Raw genomic sequence first — 18880 nt, forward strand, 5'->3', positions numbered from 1 at the left:
AATTGCAGGGGTGAGGGGATGGGGGTTGTGCTCGCCCTGAAATTGCAGAGGTGAGGGGGTGGGGGTCGTGCCCTTCCTGAGATTTCAGGGATGAGAGGATGGGGGATGTGCCCTCCCTGAGAGCTCTTGGAAGGGCCAGCGTGGTTTTGGAAAGCTCTGAGTGACACCTTCTGGTGTCCTATGCCAGTTTGGTCACTTTGCATATCTCACTTCTTACCTGAATCCAGAATTCAGTTTATTGGCCTCAATTTGGGAATGTGGAAAATAAGTAGCCTGACTAACTACCAGAATTTCCCAGTGTAAATGCTAAAGTTTTAAGCCAAATTCACCATCCCTAAAAATAATGCAATTTTATCTTTAAAATAATGATTGATTTAAAAACACTTTTTTAGATTTACATGAAATAATTGGTCTTTTGTATTGGCTTAATCTTTTTCTTATTTCAGCTGACTAGCTGCTTAGGTCTAAACATTGGTCATCTTGAATTTTACCTAAGTTAATGTTTAAAATCATCTACCATGAAATTTATTATAATACCTGTACTGATGACGCTTTCAACCCAAACCTTTCATGCTCCCCTTGGTAATGACCATGTCCTGCCCTGAATCTGGGACTGCAGCGCCCATGCCCCTGTGGGAGCAGCCGGGTACCTGGACTCTCTCGGTGGCGGTGGGCCACAGCTGCCTGCACAGGACTTTCTTGAGAACGTCGGGAAGGAGGCTGATCGTGATGAGCAGGATGATGGCCAGCCAGGCAGGGCCACTGGATAACATCTGGATGAACACATAGTACATCCTTTGGTAATTGAGGAATGGCCTGGAGCGTTGGGGGAAAGAAGAAAAACCACAGGATGGCAGGTCAGAAATCATCAGGAGAAACGCTGAAATCCCGCTCTGTTTCCTCCACTGGCATAAAGAACCCCTTAGTCCTGGCAGCTTTAACTTCTGGCACCGATGGTCACTGGGCAAGCCACTGAACCTGCCTGCTTCGAATCAATCACAGACCTACTGTGATGGAGAACTTCCCCTATAACGCTGGGGTGTTCTGAATGGAAAAAGAGGAGGGGATTGTATGAAGTCATCCCAAAGGGAAAATAAGTCCCTGAAGTTCAGTTTCAGAATCACAAAAAGGATTTAAAAAGATTAAAATGGGTAATTTTTTTAGTATCTCAGAATCACAATGGCTATTAACATGAAGATTTACAAAGGTCCTGTTCATCAGAGCTCTAGTTAACTACCTAAAGCTTAGGCCATAAAATTCTTTAAAATTGTCTATAAAAATACAGAGCATGAAATGGCTTCCCTGTCAGGCAAATCTATACCTCAAAGGAAATACCTATATTGGGCTCCATAAAAGAAGTTGAAGAGGATGCAGCAATTGGTATAATGCTGAACCTGAGTTACAGTTTCATGATCCCTAAACCCCAAGGCCCAGGAGCCAGTCAGAGAAGTTTTCAGGATGAATTTTCCTCTTCCGCTGCAGCTTTAATAACTTGGGAAAGTTCACTAGTATTTCAGGGAATTTTTAAAGCTTGGCACAGGGTTGTTGGAAACCCACCCAAAACTTATCTAAGATTTCTCTATTTCCAGATCGCAAAGAACATGTAATGCATGGCTTTGGTCACGAGAGGGCAGTAATGTAACGAGAGGTTCAGCAACGGCCAACATGGGGACAAGGTTGATCACAGAGGCTTCTCTACTCTCAGGGGCTGCCCCCTGTTTCTCAGGACTTGTGCTCAATATTGAAGTTGCAAAGTGGAGAGGATATTGCTTCTGGACTCACATCCAGCCAGGCCTAATCGAAAGAGGCACTCCCTCCCAGGTCATAGCCACTGGGGCCTCCTCACTTACCTTCCCCTAGGCCCAGCCCTGCTCAGGAAATGCTCTGCTTTACGGGGAAGGTAGAAATGTACACAGGAGAATTATAAAACAATATGGTACCTTCATGACAGGAGAATGAATAAATGCTTAGGGGACGAGGCGGAACCGTCTGTGAGGTGATTCGAGGGAAGCACTGAAGAGGACAATGAACCACAGGGTTTTGAAGGATGAATAAGAGCTCAAGAAGAAGGCTAATTGGAAAGGGCATTTTTGGTGGTAGGAAGAGCATGGGCGAAGGTGTGCTTGTGACAGTACCAGAACACAGGTCAAATGCAGCCACTTCTTGCTCTCATCAGGATTGACCAAACCGACATTGCTTCTTGAATGCCTTGTTGCAATAATATCTAAAGCACATGTCCTGTCTGCTTCATGTTCATTTTCAACACGGTGGTCTTTCTAAAACAGCAACCAGACTCTGCCACTTCCTCTGTTTAAAATCCTCGATGCTGTTCCATTGTTGTCAGATTGGGGCTGTGGCCCTACCTGTCCTACAGGCCCTTCAGTGTGAAATAGGCCCCTAGCTATAGCATCTGGTTTGTTCCTCACTTGTCAAAACCCCGGTAAGTTATTATCCAGCATGTTGCCACCACTGAAAATGTGGGGCCCAAGGGGTAGGGACCATGCCTACCTCATTCCTGCCATGGCACAGTGCCTTACACACAGCACGCATTCAACCAATACCTGCACACAGGAATGAGTTTAAACGGAAAATGTGTTTTGAGACCTCAATGAAAGATACTGCAGGACTATTAATATAAAGGTAATATCATTATAAAGGTAATAATGATTATATGCTACTTATCATTCTTACCAGATGATTCCTCCCCAGAGGAGGGAAAAGACAACGTAGAATAGCAGCGACCCCCAGATGACAAAGTGGTTTATCCAAGTCCAGTAGTGTGTATCTAATGCCAGCTGAAAGAAAAAAGGTGATGAGCAGTGGGATTATCTACATGTCACATGAGCCATGGCGAGGAAAGAGAGCCAGAAAATAATGAAACCAACCAACTAACCAACCAATACCTTAATATACCTTAATTTTAGCCAAAATGTCCACATGAAACTGCTCAAGGAAAACAAACCCTTATTCTTCCAATGAAGATAGAGAATGTGTGACGTCACGTCTTTGTAATCACAGCATTACTAGTACCTCTCACCCAGATCCGGAGGAAACGCACTGGGAAGTGTTTCTCCGACAGCAGGGACTCGGGGCGATCGCTTAAGGTACTGGCTATGTTACTACTAAGAATATTACTTTTGGGTTTTCTTTGTATCACTTTTTAAAACGCAGATTGATAGGTGTGGAGACTTCCATAATAATGTCCCATATAGAATTTGACTTTTAAAAGAGCTGGATTTTCCATAATGCATTGATTTCAGTTCAAGTGCATTTTTTATTATACTGGGGGACAGGTGGGCTTGCCAATGAAAATAATTTGAATCCGAATCCTTTTACAAAGAAAAGGCTCATTGAGGGATGAGTGGGAAAGGTGAAAGGGATTGATAAGTACAAACTGCCCGTTATACAAGTAGCCTTGGCTGTAAAGGACAGCATCGGGACTATAGGCAATCACACTGTAATAACTATGTTTGTTACGGGATGGGCATTAGACCTATGGAGGTGATCACTTCATAAGGTACATAAATGTCTAATCACTATGCTGTACTTCTGAAACTAATATAATATTGTATGTCCACTTTAACTAATACATAATTTAATTAAAAAAAAGAAAAGGCTCATTCCTGCATCTGCCTTTTGTGTAATTCTGGAGGTCTGTGTACTGGATCATGGGGTGAGCCTGGAGTGGCCTCACTCATTTGAATGGTGGTAAGAAGCCCCTTTACTGGGCCCAGGTGCCCATCTGGGCTGTGTGCTAGTGTGGATTGTAACTTGGAACAGATTTGTAGTTCAAAGACGGGGAGACCTACACACGCCAGGGTTAACTGTGGCCAGAAGAAGCAGCACCAACACGGGAGAATTTACCTTTAGTGTGACGGTAAACACCATCACAGTGAACACCAGCGTCCCAAAGGTCCAATTTCCGAATATCTGTGGGGACAGAGTCCAGGCAGCCTTTCGTTAATACGCATTTCCCCCCTTTCACACTCAAACGAGAGTGTTTAGAGCACACATCTCATTGTTGTCCTGCGCCAACACTTCACACCCCCAAGATACAGGGACTAGGTCTTGTTACTACAAAGTGAAAGGAGATGGCAGTGAACACCCTGGGCACTCAACCCCCCCCCCCCCACCCCCCGCTCCCCAGTGCCATCCCTCAGGCCAGGCAGTGACTGAGAGGTGGAAACAGCCCTTCCTACACTGACAGTCCTGTCACCCCCAAACTGGCTCCCTCGGTGCTGTCAACACACATCAGTCCTAACGTCACAAACTGGGAGCAAGAAAAACACTGAAGAGCAGGTATTACATATGCATGATGCTAACTCTGGCTTTTCTGTTTCGAGTTTCATGTCGAAGCGACATTTACCCGATTACCCAGTTCTACGCCTTCTGCACGTTCAAGAATATACTCAGTAGAGTTTCTGTCTATTCTCTTTCGGACTCAAGTCCGAGACCTGTCTGCTTCGGAAGAAAAGCAAGCGCTGGAACATTCTGCCAGTGAGCAGCCAGTGAAAACAACCACGTCACGTATGTGCGACACATGGTTAGGATTTCCTCGGGAAAATCGCAGGAAAGGGAGGAATGAGGCAGACAAGACAGAGCTGCGTGAAGGCCCCCTGCAGCCAGTCTGATGGCCAGAACCACAGACATGTCCACAGTCCCTCGGAAGGGGCTGCAGAGAGGCGAGAGCAGGGAGCAGGGCTCCTGGCACCCGAGGACCCGGGCAGGGTGCCGGGGATGGTGTGGGATGGAAGCACTCATGGGTCACATCATGAAAACAGCACATTCCCACCTACAGACAAAGACACAGCAAAATAAAACACCTGCTGCCGGACACTTCTTTCCCTCGGGGGGCAATTCTAAGAGTACGTTTCTTCCCGGTTTCCACACTAACCCTGCTGAGAAAACGCTGCTGTCCTTCTTTAACAGATTATAAAGCTTAATTTCACAACGAATTTAAAAAACTGCAATACAAATTTTCAACTACATGTGACTCGACTGAGATGAATGTGTAGGCTACCCATCTGGTGATATACCTAGTGAGGTAGGAACTCTGGTAGAATTCCAGAAGGAAAACTAAGTGACGTGTTAGGACTTTGTTGTAAACAGGCTTCCTAAGGATCCTGCCCCCAATGAGCATCTCTTTACACTTTATTCTTTACTTCAGCACCATGAGCGAAGCCGGGCTTCTGTCACTCGGAGCTACAATCACCAGTGGCGCTCAGTGGGGAGGGGGTGCGGGAACTCTGTCTCCAAGGGACACTTGCAGTGCCTGGAGACATTTTTGGCTGTCACCATGGGGGGTGGGGGGAGTGGGGGGAGAGGTGCCACAGGCATCTAGCAGGCAGAGGCCAGGGGCCTACTAATTGCACTGGGCAACCCACAGCCAAGAGCTCTCTGGCCCCAGGTGGCAATTCATGGTCAGGCTGGGAAATCCTCAAAAATGTGTTCTCCCTTCAATGCTTAACTTCCGAGGCGGGAACATTTATAACTGAGTCTGGCTGCAGCTTGGCAGAGGGCTACAACAATGCTTGGCCAGCTGGGTGTTGGAGAGAAAGTGGCTCTGCTTTGTTTTCACTGGAGGCCGATGCTGTTGGCCAAAGTGAGGGGCGACCCTGCTGTAAGGCGAAGGGCGGCTTTGAATCCCATGCGGGCACCATGGGTGGGACCTGGCACACCCTGCCCACTTGTTTTCCACCCCTGCTGGGCAGGAAACCTGGAACTCATTTTAAAAAGTGTTTGATAATAGCAAATTGTGGAAATGGAGCTGGCACAGAAGAGTGATAGGATATCTCCAACAGCATCACAAATCAGGAACAAGCTTTCAGCCACTCAAGTGACTTCTTTATTTCTCTCTAGAGGGTAAGGGGGTACTTCTCTAGGGCACCGCCAGGTTTTCTTGTATTTGTGGATTATGGTGGACCTGGGATCTCAAATTAGGCATCCCGATGCCTAGTCCAGTAAAACACATGGGCCTCCGCTGTCATGTTTACAGGTGAATAGCAACAAAGCACAACTACCTTGAACCCAGAATTGAAAATTTGGTTGGAACCCTGGGCAATGCTGGGATCTGCTCCACCCTCACCTATGCTCTCTCGCTACTTCTGGCTCTTTGAGATAGACAATCATGGTGACATCTCTATAAATTCCTCTGAATTTTCTTATTTGTTTTAAGGAAGCCCTTAGGCTAACTGCTAATAGAAAATGTATTATTAAAATTGTTTGCCATTATTTCTATGGATTTTGTGGTGGGAGGGTTGGGATACCAACCCTCTTTCTCAAAGAACTGTCTGGAGGGACCATCTTTTTTCAAGTTTCATTAGCTCCCATGCCCCCCCATGAGGCTGATTTCCTAACTGCTAACTCCATTGAGAATGTCACTAACTTCATAGCCTCACTCAGATGATAATGAGAATTTCGTAGAATGTCTCTGGAGCCTGCCACTCCACCAGATCTACATTTAATCCCTTCTCCCACTTCTTCCTCTCTCTTCTGAAGATGGGTATTTTGCAGGAAATGTTCCTGCTTTTTAAAGCTCTAAGATCCAGACCAATTTAATTTTTATGCGTAAAAACATCCCACAACAAACGTGACTTGCATTTTTTTCAAGATCATAGCCACAAGAAACACCTATTACATTTCCTTCATGCACAGATTCCGGATTGCTACCAAGTCTGCTGGCATAACTTGTCCTTGCTCCACTGGCTGGCAATGGCTCAAATTGCAGCTACCTGGATGTTTACTGCCTCATATTATACCATGCTCTAAACTTTCAAGTGTTCGCGTAGGAATACCCTGCTGTTCAACAATAATAATCATTGCTTTAGCATTCTCATTTGAGAAGTAATTATGGCTCATGACGTCTGTGCAGAAAATGCCCCTATGTGAATTTCCCTTTTTCAAAAGGTATCCATGATTCTAGTGTTCTCTCAAAACTACATGTGTTTTATAAACATTCCTATAAAATGATTCAGTTCTTTAAAAAAGTGGTCCTCCCCTACTGACAATCAATAAAACAGGGCACCTAATTATACCACCAAGAAGATGCATTCTCGTTTGTCAGGACACACCATCAGAACAGTGATGAGCATTATCACCTCCACGCTGCCCTGCCACCTTAGAACCAAGGGCATCGCCATCAGTCACCTGAGACTACCCTGTATTTACTGGCATTTTGCAGGTTTACTTGAATTACTACAGAACTAGCCTATGACACTACTTTTAGTTCTGCAAGTGATCTAACACTCTTCTCCCCAAACAAACAAAAATTTAAGCATCAACAATGCAGAATGAGAAAGGCTCCCTCTGGAGATGCCCAGGCACAGTGTGTGTGTGTGTGTGTGTGTGTGTGTGTAGAGCTACAACAGCAGACATGCAGCCTTGGCCTTGCACTTGACCTGGAGTGGCCTTGGACTATGCCAATCTCTTGGAGGTCCTGTCTTCCTAGTGACACAGGTAAGTGTCCACACTAGGTCCTTTACACCCTTACCACTCATAATTAGGGATGCTATGAGTATTATTCATCTTGCTGTTACAACTCTAGGTCCTTAGATTATTTACCTCCTATATAGCACTAGTGAATTGGAGCAAATTTCGCCTCTAAAATGCATACCTATAGACAGACAAACACCTCACATTAAATACCTTATTTGGCACCAACTGCCCCATGTACTGCTTCCTAATATCACTGTGTGTCTCAGAAGCTTTTCATATGACAGGATGTGCATTATGCGTGCTCAATCTTTGTCATGACAGGCAAGTGAGCAGAGGACTCTCACAGCTCTTGGCTAGTGAGTGGCAAGTCACCCACTAGGGATTTCTTAGTGGGAGTGGTACAGGTCAACTTGTGTTTTCTTTACCCTGGTCTCTCTTTCTGTCATTGTTTCAAATTCTAATAAATAGTTTTGTCCAATAATGGCTGAACAAAGGCATGCAAGTGGTAAGTATGGGCGATATAAAAGTGTTGCATCATTCTAGAAGTTGAGACGTTAGTATTTAGGATCTGTAGGGGCTCAGGGCATCCTTAAGGAAACAGGAAATAGGATATAAGTCAAGAATTGGTAGAAATCCTTGGATAATATGCAAGGCCTCAAAACAGCACCACATCCACTGAGCCACGGCGGTATAAGGAGTGGCTGGTGGAAGTTTGGTTGGAGACACACCAGGGCTACTGGAATTGGAGCAGGAGGAGAAGATGCTGCTCAGACGTCACGTTGGCAAGGCCTCTCTATGGGTCTGTACTTCTAAGCCCCACCACACTGGTCAACCAGCACTCCCTCTAGGTTCTTCAGGCGCACCTATAATTCTACTATGTAACACTGAGATTAAACAATTACTGGTAAGCAGCAGCATGGACTACAACAAATACTGTAATTTTGTAGCAAATATCCTGGGTTTGAGTTCTAATTACCTGACTTTGTACACATTTTTTAACCTGTCTGAAGTGAAGTTTCTTCAACTACAAATATGGGCGATGGCAGTTGAGAGAGGATAAGATTTGTGAACATGAACTACAAATAAAGTGCCTGATGAATGGCACTTACTTCCGTATCGGCTGGCTATCACGGTCCTGGAATTTCATCCTCAGGACACAGAAGCTTAGTTCTTTTTAAGATATATACGAGATGCTTACTTAAAGCGTAACCCATAAGGACAATCTTATAAAAGAAACATAAAGAACAATACGACAGCTCTGTTTAATGACATTTATGGCCTGCTAGCATCCAGAAATTACTCAATTAAAATAAACTAAGACAAAGAACAAATTCCAGAAAAATGCAAAGTTTGTAGAAGAGTGAAAGAAGACTTTAAAAAATTCTCAAGATCAATTTAGCAAAAACTGGTTTACGTTATAATGAAAGATAACTGCACCTTTTAGTAACAAGAAATGAGAAACAAATAAATGGGTAAACAAATTCCATGGGACCTATAGCAAGACCTTTGGGTGTCAAGTCAACAGCTCTAAGAGATGAGCCACACAGGAGGACAACATAGGGAGAAGTGTTCTGTCAAACAGGAAATGAAGCAAACTTCTGTTCACAAGCCACCCTTATTTACATCAACAACAGTGTTTATTTTTAGGGATAGGTAAATACGTAACATTCAGGTAGGGCACAATTCTGACATGTGCTCCATGTCTTTTGCAATTGTCCCAGGTAGCACGGGTTTGCCACATTCATAGCAGTGTCCCCAACAGGCCCCGCATGCCTGCATACGTTGCCTCTAATGTAAGGTAAAGGGAAGCTCAAACAAGTCAAACTGAAAACCGTCACTGACTCAGTGGCAATCCTGACACAGAAATCCAGAGATAAACACCAAGTACAATGATCAAATGTACACAGACTTCTCTAATACAACCTTCGTCTACAGGAAGGAGAGGGGAGCAGCAGCTAATAGTGTTTCTACTGACAAAGCACACAGAAGAGGTCACAATTTGAAAATATTTTCAAGAAATATTTATCTAGAATGCACTCCAAAAACATATAGAGGACACACCCACAATTGTCTTACCATGTGTGTGTTGGTAGTCATTATCTGAGAGTGGGAAGGAAAGGAAGTCGCAAAAAGAAAAAAATCAAGATACAAATAAAACAAACCCTAGAAATTATGCAACAACCTGAGAGCTGATGTCTATTAGAAACTATCAATCTACTCACTGCAAAGGAAACGGACATTTAAGGACATGTGAAAAAAAGGGGGAAAATGTGTTAAATACGAAATTCCCATATTAAATAAGCCATGCTTGGTGGATCTAACTGAACAGCTAGATAAATAATAAATGGTGAAATACAAGTTACAGAAACAAAGTCTGAAAACCCTCAGGAAGGGGATCTCCCACAGTAAGCCGAGTATGCGGACCAGTGCCTTTACTGACGTGCTATGACCTGTAAGCGATTTGGGAGCTGGAGACCCAAATATCAGGAGACCCCACAGGCTGCGCTGAATGACTGCACTGACCCCGGATGGAACACCAATCGAGGGTTATTCCCAAGCAGCCAAGTCAACAAGACCCAGTTCAGTACTAACCTGTCCGTTGCTGGTCACAGATGCATTTTCAAACATGAAGTAAGCACCAAAGAAAAATACCAGAGCGTCAAATACTCCTAAGAATGTCCAGTAAATGAACACTCGCCAGCGGAGTAGAGCGTTCTTGGTGATATCTCTGTGGAAGGAAAACAGTGAGAACATAGTGGCTGTGTTCCATTAAAATAGGCCTCGGCCAGGGACCCCGCTGTCTCCACTGTGCTCTGCAGTGAGCACCTGTGTCCACTAGGGGCCTCTAAGTCACTGGAGAGATTTCACAACCAGGGCACGGGCGTGGGCACCATCCGCCCATCCTACGTGGGTGTCCCAGTTTTACAGAATCTCTCTGTATTCTTTCTTACAACCACATGTGAATCTAAAGTTTTCTGAAGTACAGTAAGTTTAATTTAAAAAGCCATAAAAAACCCCTGTAACACAGACATATGCCAGACATCCTGAAGTGCAGTTCTGAAATAACAAACATCATTTCCTTGTTATTAAAACGTACTTTTCAAAAAGCAGAAAAGAACACACCAAAATCAGATCTGTTAACTCCACCCCCCACCCACTTCACTGAATAAAGCAGAGCATATGTGGTTTTTTAAGAATAATTTAGGTCATAGATGCACTGGGGTTATAAGGGGATAGACATCCTTACCCCAGTCTTTTCGTAATTTATCAAAAATCATGGTAAACAAATTAAAAAAAAGGCATGGTAAAGAAAACACAATATGGCAAAATATGAACTGACTTAATATGTACATTTCAAATGCAACATAAATCTTCTATCTAAATTTGAAGTATAATCAGTCAAATTACATTGATTCTTGCGTAAGGACTCCGGTAAAAGCAAGTGCATCAGCTGACACTGAATGTTTCTGGTTTTTAAGTAATTCAACCAGACATTTATTTGGAGGCACCACTCTCTGGCTGCCTCGTTATTATTCTCCAAGCTCTAAAGCAAGTGTGCCTGCGGCTTCGTACCTGTAGAGGGAAGGGTCCCTCTTGAGTGTGTCCATGCTGACGTGCTGCTCCATCAGGCTGTACAAGAGAATCGGAAGGGAAGTGAAACTGATGTTGTACAGTGTCAGGTAGGCGGTGTCGTACAGCGTCTGCAGGAAGGAGAACATCCACTGAAAACAGCACCCATGCACCTCGTTAAACTTTTTTGATTGTTTTGTTAAACATACATTTTTAATTTGCAAAGACTTTTAACATGAGCATTCTGAAATACAGACAGAGCCTTCTTTCTACAGATTTAGAAGGACCAGGACAATTTTCAAAGCTTCATGATGTCAACTAGTCAAGAGTAAAATCATGGCTGAGAGAAGGCCCGACGGGGACCCACCCCATTTCGCCACTGCAAACTTGCAACAAAAAGAGTTGCATAAAAGCTTGCAATTTTGATAGCCATCTTCAAGCTCCCATTTGCCCCAGTGCCAGACCCTTCAGATGGAAGCAGGTGGCCACAGCCCATCTGAGCAGGACAGGAGAACAAGTGAGCGAGGGAAAGGAGGGGCCCTGACAGTCTCCTCCCCCGTCAGACGGCCTGCATTCCTCTGCTCGGCACCTGAAAGTGTCAGAAGCCAATGAATTGTGAGACACCAAGACAGAATCTCAGATTTAGATTCAGTCCGTTCAGAAAGCCCAACACAGCTCTCCCGGGCTTGGGGTAGGCAGGTTACTCGCTGGGCCCCACAGGAGAGCCTGCAGTCAGCAGACGTGGGCCCCTCCACGCCACTCCTTCTCTCCACCCGCTGATGGGCTGCTGCGGGCACTTGGGCCTCCCTCCCCATCTGGCCTGATGCCTCTGCTGTCTACTCTCCCCCCATTGCAGCCACCCCCATGTGGGAGGGAGAGAAGGCTCATGGGGAGCGTCTGACTTAAGACATTAGGACTCACCTGCTGTGAAAACCCACAGAAGAACTGGTATAAAAACTGAGGGAAAATGAAGCAGACATTCTGAAAGACAAGTCACATGCCTGTTAGTTCAAGGGCACATTGGAAGAGGCATCTAAGTTCCTCCAAGGCTGTCCACGGGACACCACTTTATCTGGGGAAAGTGACCCAAAAGTGTCCTACATTCTCACAGGAGCAGGTAATGGGCTTTGCGTTTTTTCTCTTTTTTAATAGCACCTACAGTGCATATGTGACCATGTTCTGGTAACTCTGAGAACAGATAATGTAAAAGCAAATTTGTTGAAGAGATAGGAAGGAGTGGTGTCAGTGTAAACAGGAAAGAATCAAATTGCATAATGAATAAGGAATTAGTTCAAGGAATCATAAAAGAATGCCCCTTTCTCATTCATTTTACAACTGATATCTTCTTATTGATTCCACATGAAATCGTGTGAATGGGAGAAAAGCGCTCGGATCAGCCCCATCCTTGCTGACAATTACTTCTATTTTTACATAAATCACCCCTTAAGGCAGTGGTTCTCAACCTTCTGGCCCTTTAAATACAGTTCCTCATGTTGTGACCCAACCATAAAATTATTTTCGTTGCTACTTCATAACTGTAATGTTGCTACTGTTATGAATCGTAATGTAAATATCTGATATGCAGGATGGTCTTAGGCGACCCCTGTGAAAGGGTTGTTCGACCGCCAAAGGGGTTGAGAACCGCTGCCTTAAGGCATCTGTCAAATGTGTCATTCCATCGCGGGTACTATATTTCACTGAACAGTGACAGGAGCAAGGAAGTACTTCCTACCTTATAAAAGAAGTATTGCACAAGCTCAGATATCCTAATGTAATAAAAATGCCCATGAACGAGTAGCATCTTCTTTAAATGCTTAAATTTAGGTATTGCATAGTCACTGTTCCTTGCAGCCTGACGACCTTCCTTTCCAATGACACCTATGAGAAGAGAATAAATGTGCTGAGTACACACTTTCTCAACCACATGCAAGTGAAAATGGGAATAAGAAAGTTAGATACAACCATGGCTGTGAGATTTCTCAGTCATGAACGTACTAAGTCCCAGATGCTGCCCTGTGTCATCTGAAGCCTATGATCTTGCCTTTGGCTGTATCCCCTTCTTGTTAGCTGAAGTGATAAATCTCAGTTACCAAGATGCGCAGGAAATAAAAAAAGAAGAGGCTTACCTATGCCCACATGGGCCTCCAGGATCATGCTGACATCATTTGCGCCATCACCGATTGCTAATGTAATAGGGTGCTCTTTTGAAAATTTGATTAATTTAACAATCTGGAAAAGAAATACAGAATTGATCTTCTCTGTTTTACTTTTGATAAGGTTAATCATTAACTAAGTATAAATAAGGAAGGTATAAGTTAGGTAAGAAAAATGAAAAAAATTATTTACTTAGGTAGGAGTGGGGGACCTTTTTTCTGCCAAGGGCCATTTGGATATTATTTATAACATAATTTGTGGATCATACAAAAGTATCAACTTAAAAATTAGCATGTTATATTTGATCAAGCATTTAATTAACTCACCCCTAATGCCCTGGCAGGGCCAAACCAAATGATTTTGTGGGCCTTATACAGCCCGCAGGCTGGATGTTCCCCACCCCTGGCTTAAAGTAAGTGTACTACATTCGATCTATTTTATCCATATAAGATATATTTCATATTGAAAGAAAAACAAAATAAAGCAAAAGTAGCTAAGGTTTGATTACAGTGAGATAAGTATGAAACGGCTGGTTAGCAACCTGAAGACAGACATAAAACAGATGAAGTACTTTTCAGTTAGAGCTACACTCACATATTTAAACAGAGGGGAAAGTATATTTAAATATAAAAAGAAAAATCTGAACATTGGATTCTATTAGAAAATATTACTATTCCAAACTATTTGTTATCTAGCATCTACTTTTAAAAATAAGCTATTCTTAATGCTATTTTAATTTTCAAACTTGTCATGTGTGTAAAAACAAATCTGACAGTCCAATGCAATGAATAATTTCCAAATGTTTTAGCCAATTTCTTGGGACTCACTATTTTCCATTCATGTATCTAAATGATGGTTTGAGATACAGAAGTAAAAAGATGAGGGGGAAAAATGTGTAGATTGCTTTTTTTGTTTCAAGATGAGAGACTGAAACAAAAATTAATTTGTATAAAAGTTTGTTAGACTCGGTTCAGAGCCGTGTTTAAATATAGTGGATATAAGGTTTACATAGAATCAGACACATAAGAGGGCGGTAGGAAATAAAACCATTTTTTATCTTAGATAGAATGTATATGAGTTTTCAAGTCTCAGCTTGTCCTCACAAAGAATTACCCAGGGAGGTCGAGTCCTAATTTCTTAGTAACACTGCCACTTAACAGATTAGTGTAGTTCATGTGCGAGGATTCTAAACATGACCTCTTTGCATGTGATTTTCAGTACTTCACCTTAACCCACTGGGTTAGTCTGAACTGTTACTGTTTTCTTTCATGAATCATTCACAAGAAACTGGTCTAGTGTATCGAAAATGTGGTTTAACAAAACTGGAACTGTTGTAGTTTGATATCAGAAAGAGATCTATGTTCACATATGTATGCCATAATGCTTTAAAGAGTATTTTTTAAAAACCATCAGGTGTGTGTTTCCACAAGAATATGTTGCAGTGGGTAGAACATGAGTTTGGAGTCCGACAAACTGGAAACCAGATTCTGGCTGTAATTTTCCAAACGCCTCCTTTTAGAAACATTACCCTGGTTTTCTGCACCTCAGGTACTTCATTTGTAAAAGTAGATTAACATCAGCCATCTATCAGGCTGATGCTGAAGGTGCAATGGGTTCATGTGACTGGCTCAGTAACGCTGAGGTCACAACGTTTGCCTTCAGTGTGTATTCCTACCAATGATTATACCTTTGTGTGCGGTTTTATTTTACAAGACAAGTCAGCCAGAGACATCTCTCCTAGAAAGGGTCATCCATGTGATTCAGTGAACTCGTACTAATCACAACAAGCAAAACAAGATCCATGTTTTAAATTTCTGTCACATTTGCTTCTATGTAAAAACGGTGGTACTTTGCTACATTTCAAAAGAAATAATCAGTGGTTATGACAACCAGTGAATGGCTTTCAGTATTTAAATACCTGTCAATCTATAATTAAAAAAGTAATATGCTAATTAGACTGGACAACCTCCCAGACAAAGCCAGGGCTGCAAGGGAAGCCTGGGTCCCGGGTGCCAGAGGGAGGCCGGTGCCAGCAGCCAGGGGAAGGAAGGCCCACTCTTGCACGAATTTCATGCATTGGGACACTAGTTACTAGATAATTATAAGGGAAAGGAGCACGGACCTGGGCCTTCTGCAGAGGGGCCATCCGGCAGCACAGCACAGCGCTGCAGTTCCGGCAGATGTTCAGGAACAGTTCTCGGTAGTTGCTGCAGCTGCCATCTTCTCGGGGTTTCATTATTAAAGACAGCGCAGCTCCATCAATAATTAAACCATAGTCTTGCATATCTGTTGAAAGTCTGTTAATGACACAAATCAGAGAGATTCCTTAATAACTAAGTTTACAGGTTTTAGAAGACCATAACTTTCTTGAATATCTAGAGAGGCTACAAATCCATGATCAAGGGATTACAAAATTAGTACAGTAACCTGATGTCAATAGGTTCTGTGGCTTTAAGCCAAACGATATATAAGGAAACCGATTTTACCAGAGGCTGATGTACACAAGAGTTAAATTCCCATGGTGTCTCATCAACGTTATAGCGAAACAGCACTGAATGAAATGATGGTATTCAAGGACCTGCTTTACAGTAATCCCTCCCTTATTCTCGGAGAACACTTTCTAAGAGCCCGCAGTGGTTGCCTGAAAAGGCAGGTAGTACTGACCTATACACACTACGTTTTTCCCTATACATACCTACTTCTGATGAAGTTTAATTTATAAATTAGGCACAGTAAGAGACCAACAACAATTAATAATAGAACAATTATAATAATATACTGTAATAAAAGTTATCTGAACAGGGTCTCTCTCTCTTTGTCCCTCTTGTGGATACACTGGACAAAGGGATGATTCACATTCCAGGTGGGATGGAGGACGGCTTAAGACTTCACCATGCTACTCAGAACGTGCACAGTGAAAACCTGTGAATTATTTCTGGTATTTTCCATTAATACTTGCTGACCATGACCACAGGTAACTGAAACTGGAGAAAGCAAAACTGTGGCTAGAGAGGGACTATTGTATTTCTTGTTTTATCAATATGGTCTTTAAAGTACTCAATGTAAAGCCTTTGACTAAATTTTAAAATTGTGTTTTAATTAAACATTCACATTTCACGCAAAGCAAACACACAGTTCTAACTGTGGGTTCATGTGTGTGTCCCAGTACTGCCCGACCATAGGAGGAAAACATTTATCTTGCAGTCTGAAGAGGTCAGTCTTTATTCCCAAACTTCCCAGCCACACTGGCCACCCTCAGTCTATCTCACAGCGAATATCTCTTGGTATTATGCCTAAATGACTGCATTGGGAAGAACATGGTTATATTTCTCTTTGCTGGCTTTCAAAATTATAAGGAACATCTCCAATTCCCAAAAGGAACCCTGCAGATTAGGTGAAGGGAAATAGCTTTGTACCACTTATGAACATTTTAAAATTTGCATATGATCAGAGAGCTGCTTTTGCTTTACCTACATTAATGACAACCTAAAACGATTCAAGTAAAATCTATTCTTAGATCGTGCAAGTAACACCAGCAAGGACAACATTAATAAAATGTACCAGAATAAATTCTGAGTGTTCTTGGAAAAAAACCAACTCTGGAGCATATATTGTTTTGTCTTAACAGACAAGCAATCATGTATTATTAATATTTCTTTCCCTGGTCTGGCAGATGCCCTGAGGAATCCAAAGTACCATCTGCCCTCCGCCACCTACCCCCCCCCCCCACCCCCGCCACCCCAAGTGTTTTAGAAACAGATGAGAAGCGGCCGGTGTGGCTCAGTCGTTGAGTGTCAACCCATGAACCAGTAGCTTAACAAGACACATGAAAATGATCCCATTCACAGTATTTTATAAATCAATCAATCAAGTATTTTGTATCCTTTAACCAGCAGTGTGAAAGTACACACACACACACACCTCTCTTATGCATACAATCTGTGTAAAAAGACACATTACAGTTGCTAAAAAGAAATAGCTCTGCTCATGTTTCAGGTGGTCCCTCTAACCACGCTGATGCTGTTGCTGACAGGAGGGCAGAACCACATTCCCAGCAAGGGTGTTGAGGCTCTCTCCTTGCAAACAGAGGTCACCTACCCTGAGAGGTTGTCCCTGGTTAAGCTGCCGTTGCAGCGCAGGACAGTTTTACTCAGCTCAAACAGGACATCATGTAAACTCTGCTCCTCGATTTTCTTGGTGGTTAGTTCAAGCAGCTGTGTGTTCCTCCTGAAAAGTTTGCAGGCGTAGCAGGTGGCTGCCGCCGTCTCCATCTTGTCCCCGGTGAGCACCCAGACTTTGATGCCGGCCTTCTGCAGAGCTTCTATGGTGTCGGCAGCTTTCTCCTGGAGCCTAAGAACCCAAAAACGAAACAACAAACACCAGGGCTGACAAAGGCAAATCAAAACAAACCATTTCAGAAACTTGTGACCTATTAAAATATTTTAATAGGCCTTCAGAATTAAAAAGCACCATGGCGCTGACTCATGGTCTTATGGTAAAGTGCCCGAACCTGTCTTTAAAGTGGATTAATTTTTTACCCCTCCCCCCAACTAAACACTTTCTAATATCTAATAGATAACATGGACAGAATATCTAGAAGTAAGGGCTGTCTTGCATGGCCATACACCAGCATGACAGTTTCGGTCTAGCTGGGACTCACTGCCCGGAGAGGCTTTAGGCAGCTGTAAAAAGATCATAGAGCCATCAACAACAAAAAGTCTAACCCAGGGAAAAATGAGATCTGGAAAAGAGATGGTCGGTACTATTCATTACCTTTTCTTTTGGCAAAAACTGTTCAAATTTTGCCTCTTATCACACTGGAGCCAGGTTGCTGTAAACCACGGAACACACTGACAATGTCAGCAGAGATTCTATGGCTAGCAGGCATCACAAGCTTCCCAAGGGTCGGTCAGCTGCTGTGTGAAGCGTTTCTCGTGTGACATTTCACTTTTATAACCAACGTAAGGGCTGAGGACTTGACCACCACCCCATTTTACGTGTGGAAAACCCAAAGCTGGCAGAGGTTACAAAACGTGTCTGAGGGTAAACGGCTCTCTTGACATTGGTCAGACCGTCTCGCTATCCATGGAAGTCTGGCATCAAAGCCATGCTTGCCTCCTCTGGGGGGCCTAGCATTTTTCTCGGTTTTAGGGTCTGAGGTTTTGATAGGCGTGGGGAGTAACGTTGTGTCTCTCTGCCAAGCACTGCAGAGAAGAAATGGATTCAGATTCTGACTGGGAAGATTTGGTTAGATGTAGGAATCATCCTCTAAGGTTGACCACACAATCATAAGTATTCTAGAGAGAGAAAAAAATCTCTAATTTCACCTTTTTTTTTTTTAAGGAAACTGAGGCTGAGGGTGGTCTGCAAAGAGGCTGGCCAGAGATTTTAAAGATGTACACAAATATCATCACTTCAAAGCCACTGGCCCCTATATGTGCCCACCCACGCCAGTATCTATTATCAATTACTTTGATGTCTCAACTCCCCACTGACTCAGTCTGCTCCACAACCTTCTTGAGGGGCCCCTGCACATCGGCTCTGCTTGCTTGGTTCCTCCATCCGTAAGAGCCTTCCACTTTCCCACCATTTCCTTGCAGGCTCAGGCCCACCCCCGCCAGGCAAAACCACCCTACGGAGTATCTCTCTCCTGCCGAATGCACAGCTCCGTTCTATGACTACCACTCCACGCTGTAAACCTGTCCTGTGCATGTTATGCTTT

At 43.3% G+C, this 18880-nt stretch overlaps 1 protein-coding gene across 1 annotated transcript in view; it reads right to left on the reverse strand.

Annotated features, from left to right (window-relative positions):
* ATP11A (ATPase, class VI, type 11A) overlaps positions 1-18880 on the reverse strand; it is an 88242-nt gene that overhangs the window by 7606 nt on the left and 61756 nt on the right. Inside the window, exons 19-28 of the mRNA XM_006770679.2 lie at positions 17257-17508; positions 15281-15455; positions 13131-13233; positions 12737-12882; positions 11926-11985; positions 11008-11135; positions 10027-10162; positions 3865-3930; positions 2692-2795; positions 651-816 (exon numbers count right to left, since the gene is read on the reverse strand). Coding sequence (XP_006770742.1) covers positions 651-816; positions 2692-2795; positions 3865-3930; positions 10027-10162; positions 11008-11135; positions 11926-11985; positions 12737-12882; positions 13131-13233; positions 15281-15455; positions 17257-17508 — 1336 coding nt within the window. The remainder of the gene's footprint in view (positions 1-650; positions 817-2691; positions 2796-3864; positions 3931-10026; positions 10163-11007; positions 11136-11925; positions 11986-12736; positions 12883-13130; positions 13234-15280; positions 15456-17256; positions 17509-18880) is intronic.

The sequence above is a fragment of the Myotis davidii genome, unplaced genomic scaffold (assembly GCF_000327345.1).
Source record: "Myotis davidii unplaced genomic scaffold, ASM32734v1 scaffold242, whole genome shotgun sequence".
NCBI classification, from domain to species: domain Eukaryota; kingdom Metazoa; phylum Chordata; class Mammalia; order Chiroptera; family Vespertilionidae; genus Myotis; species Myotis davidii.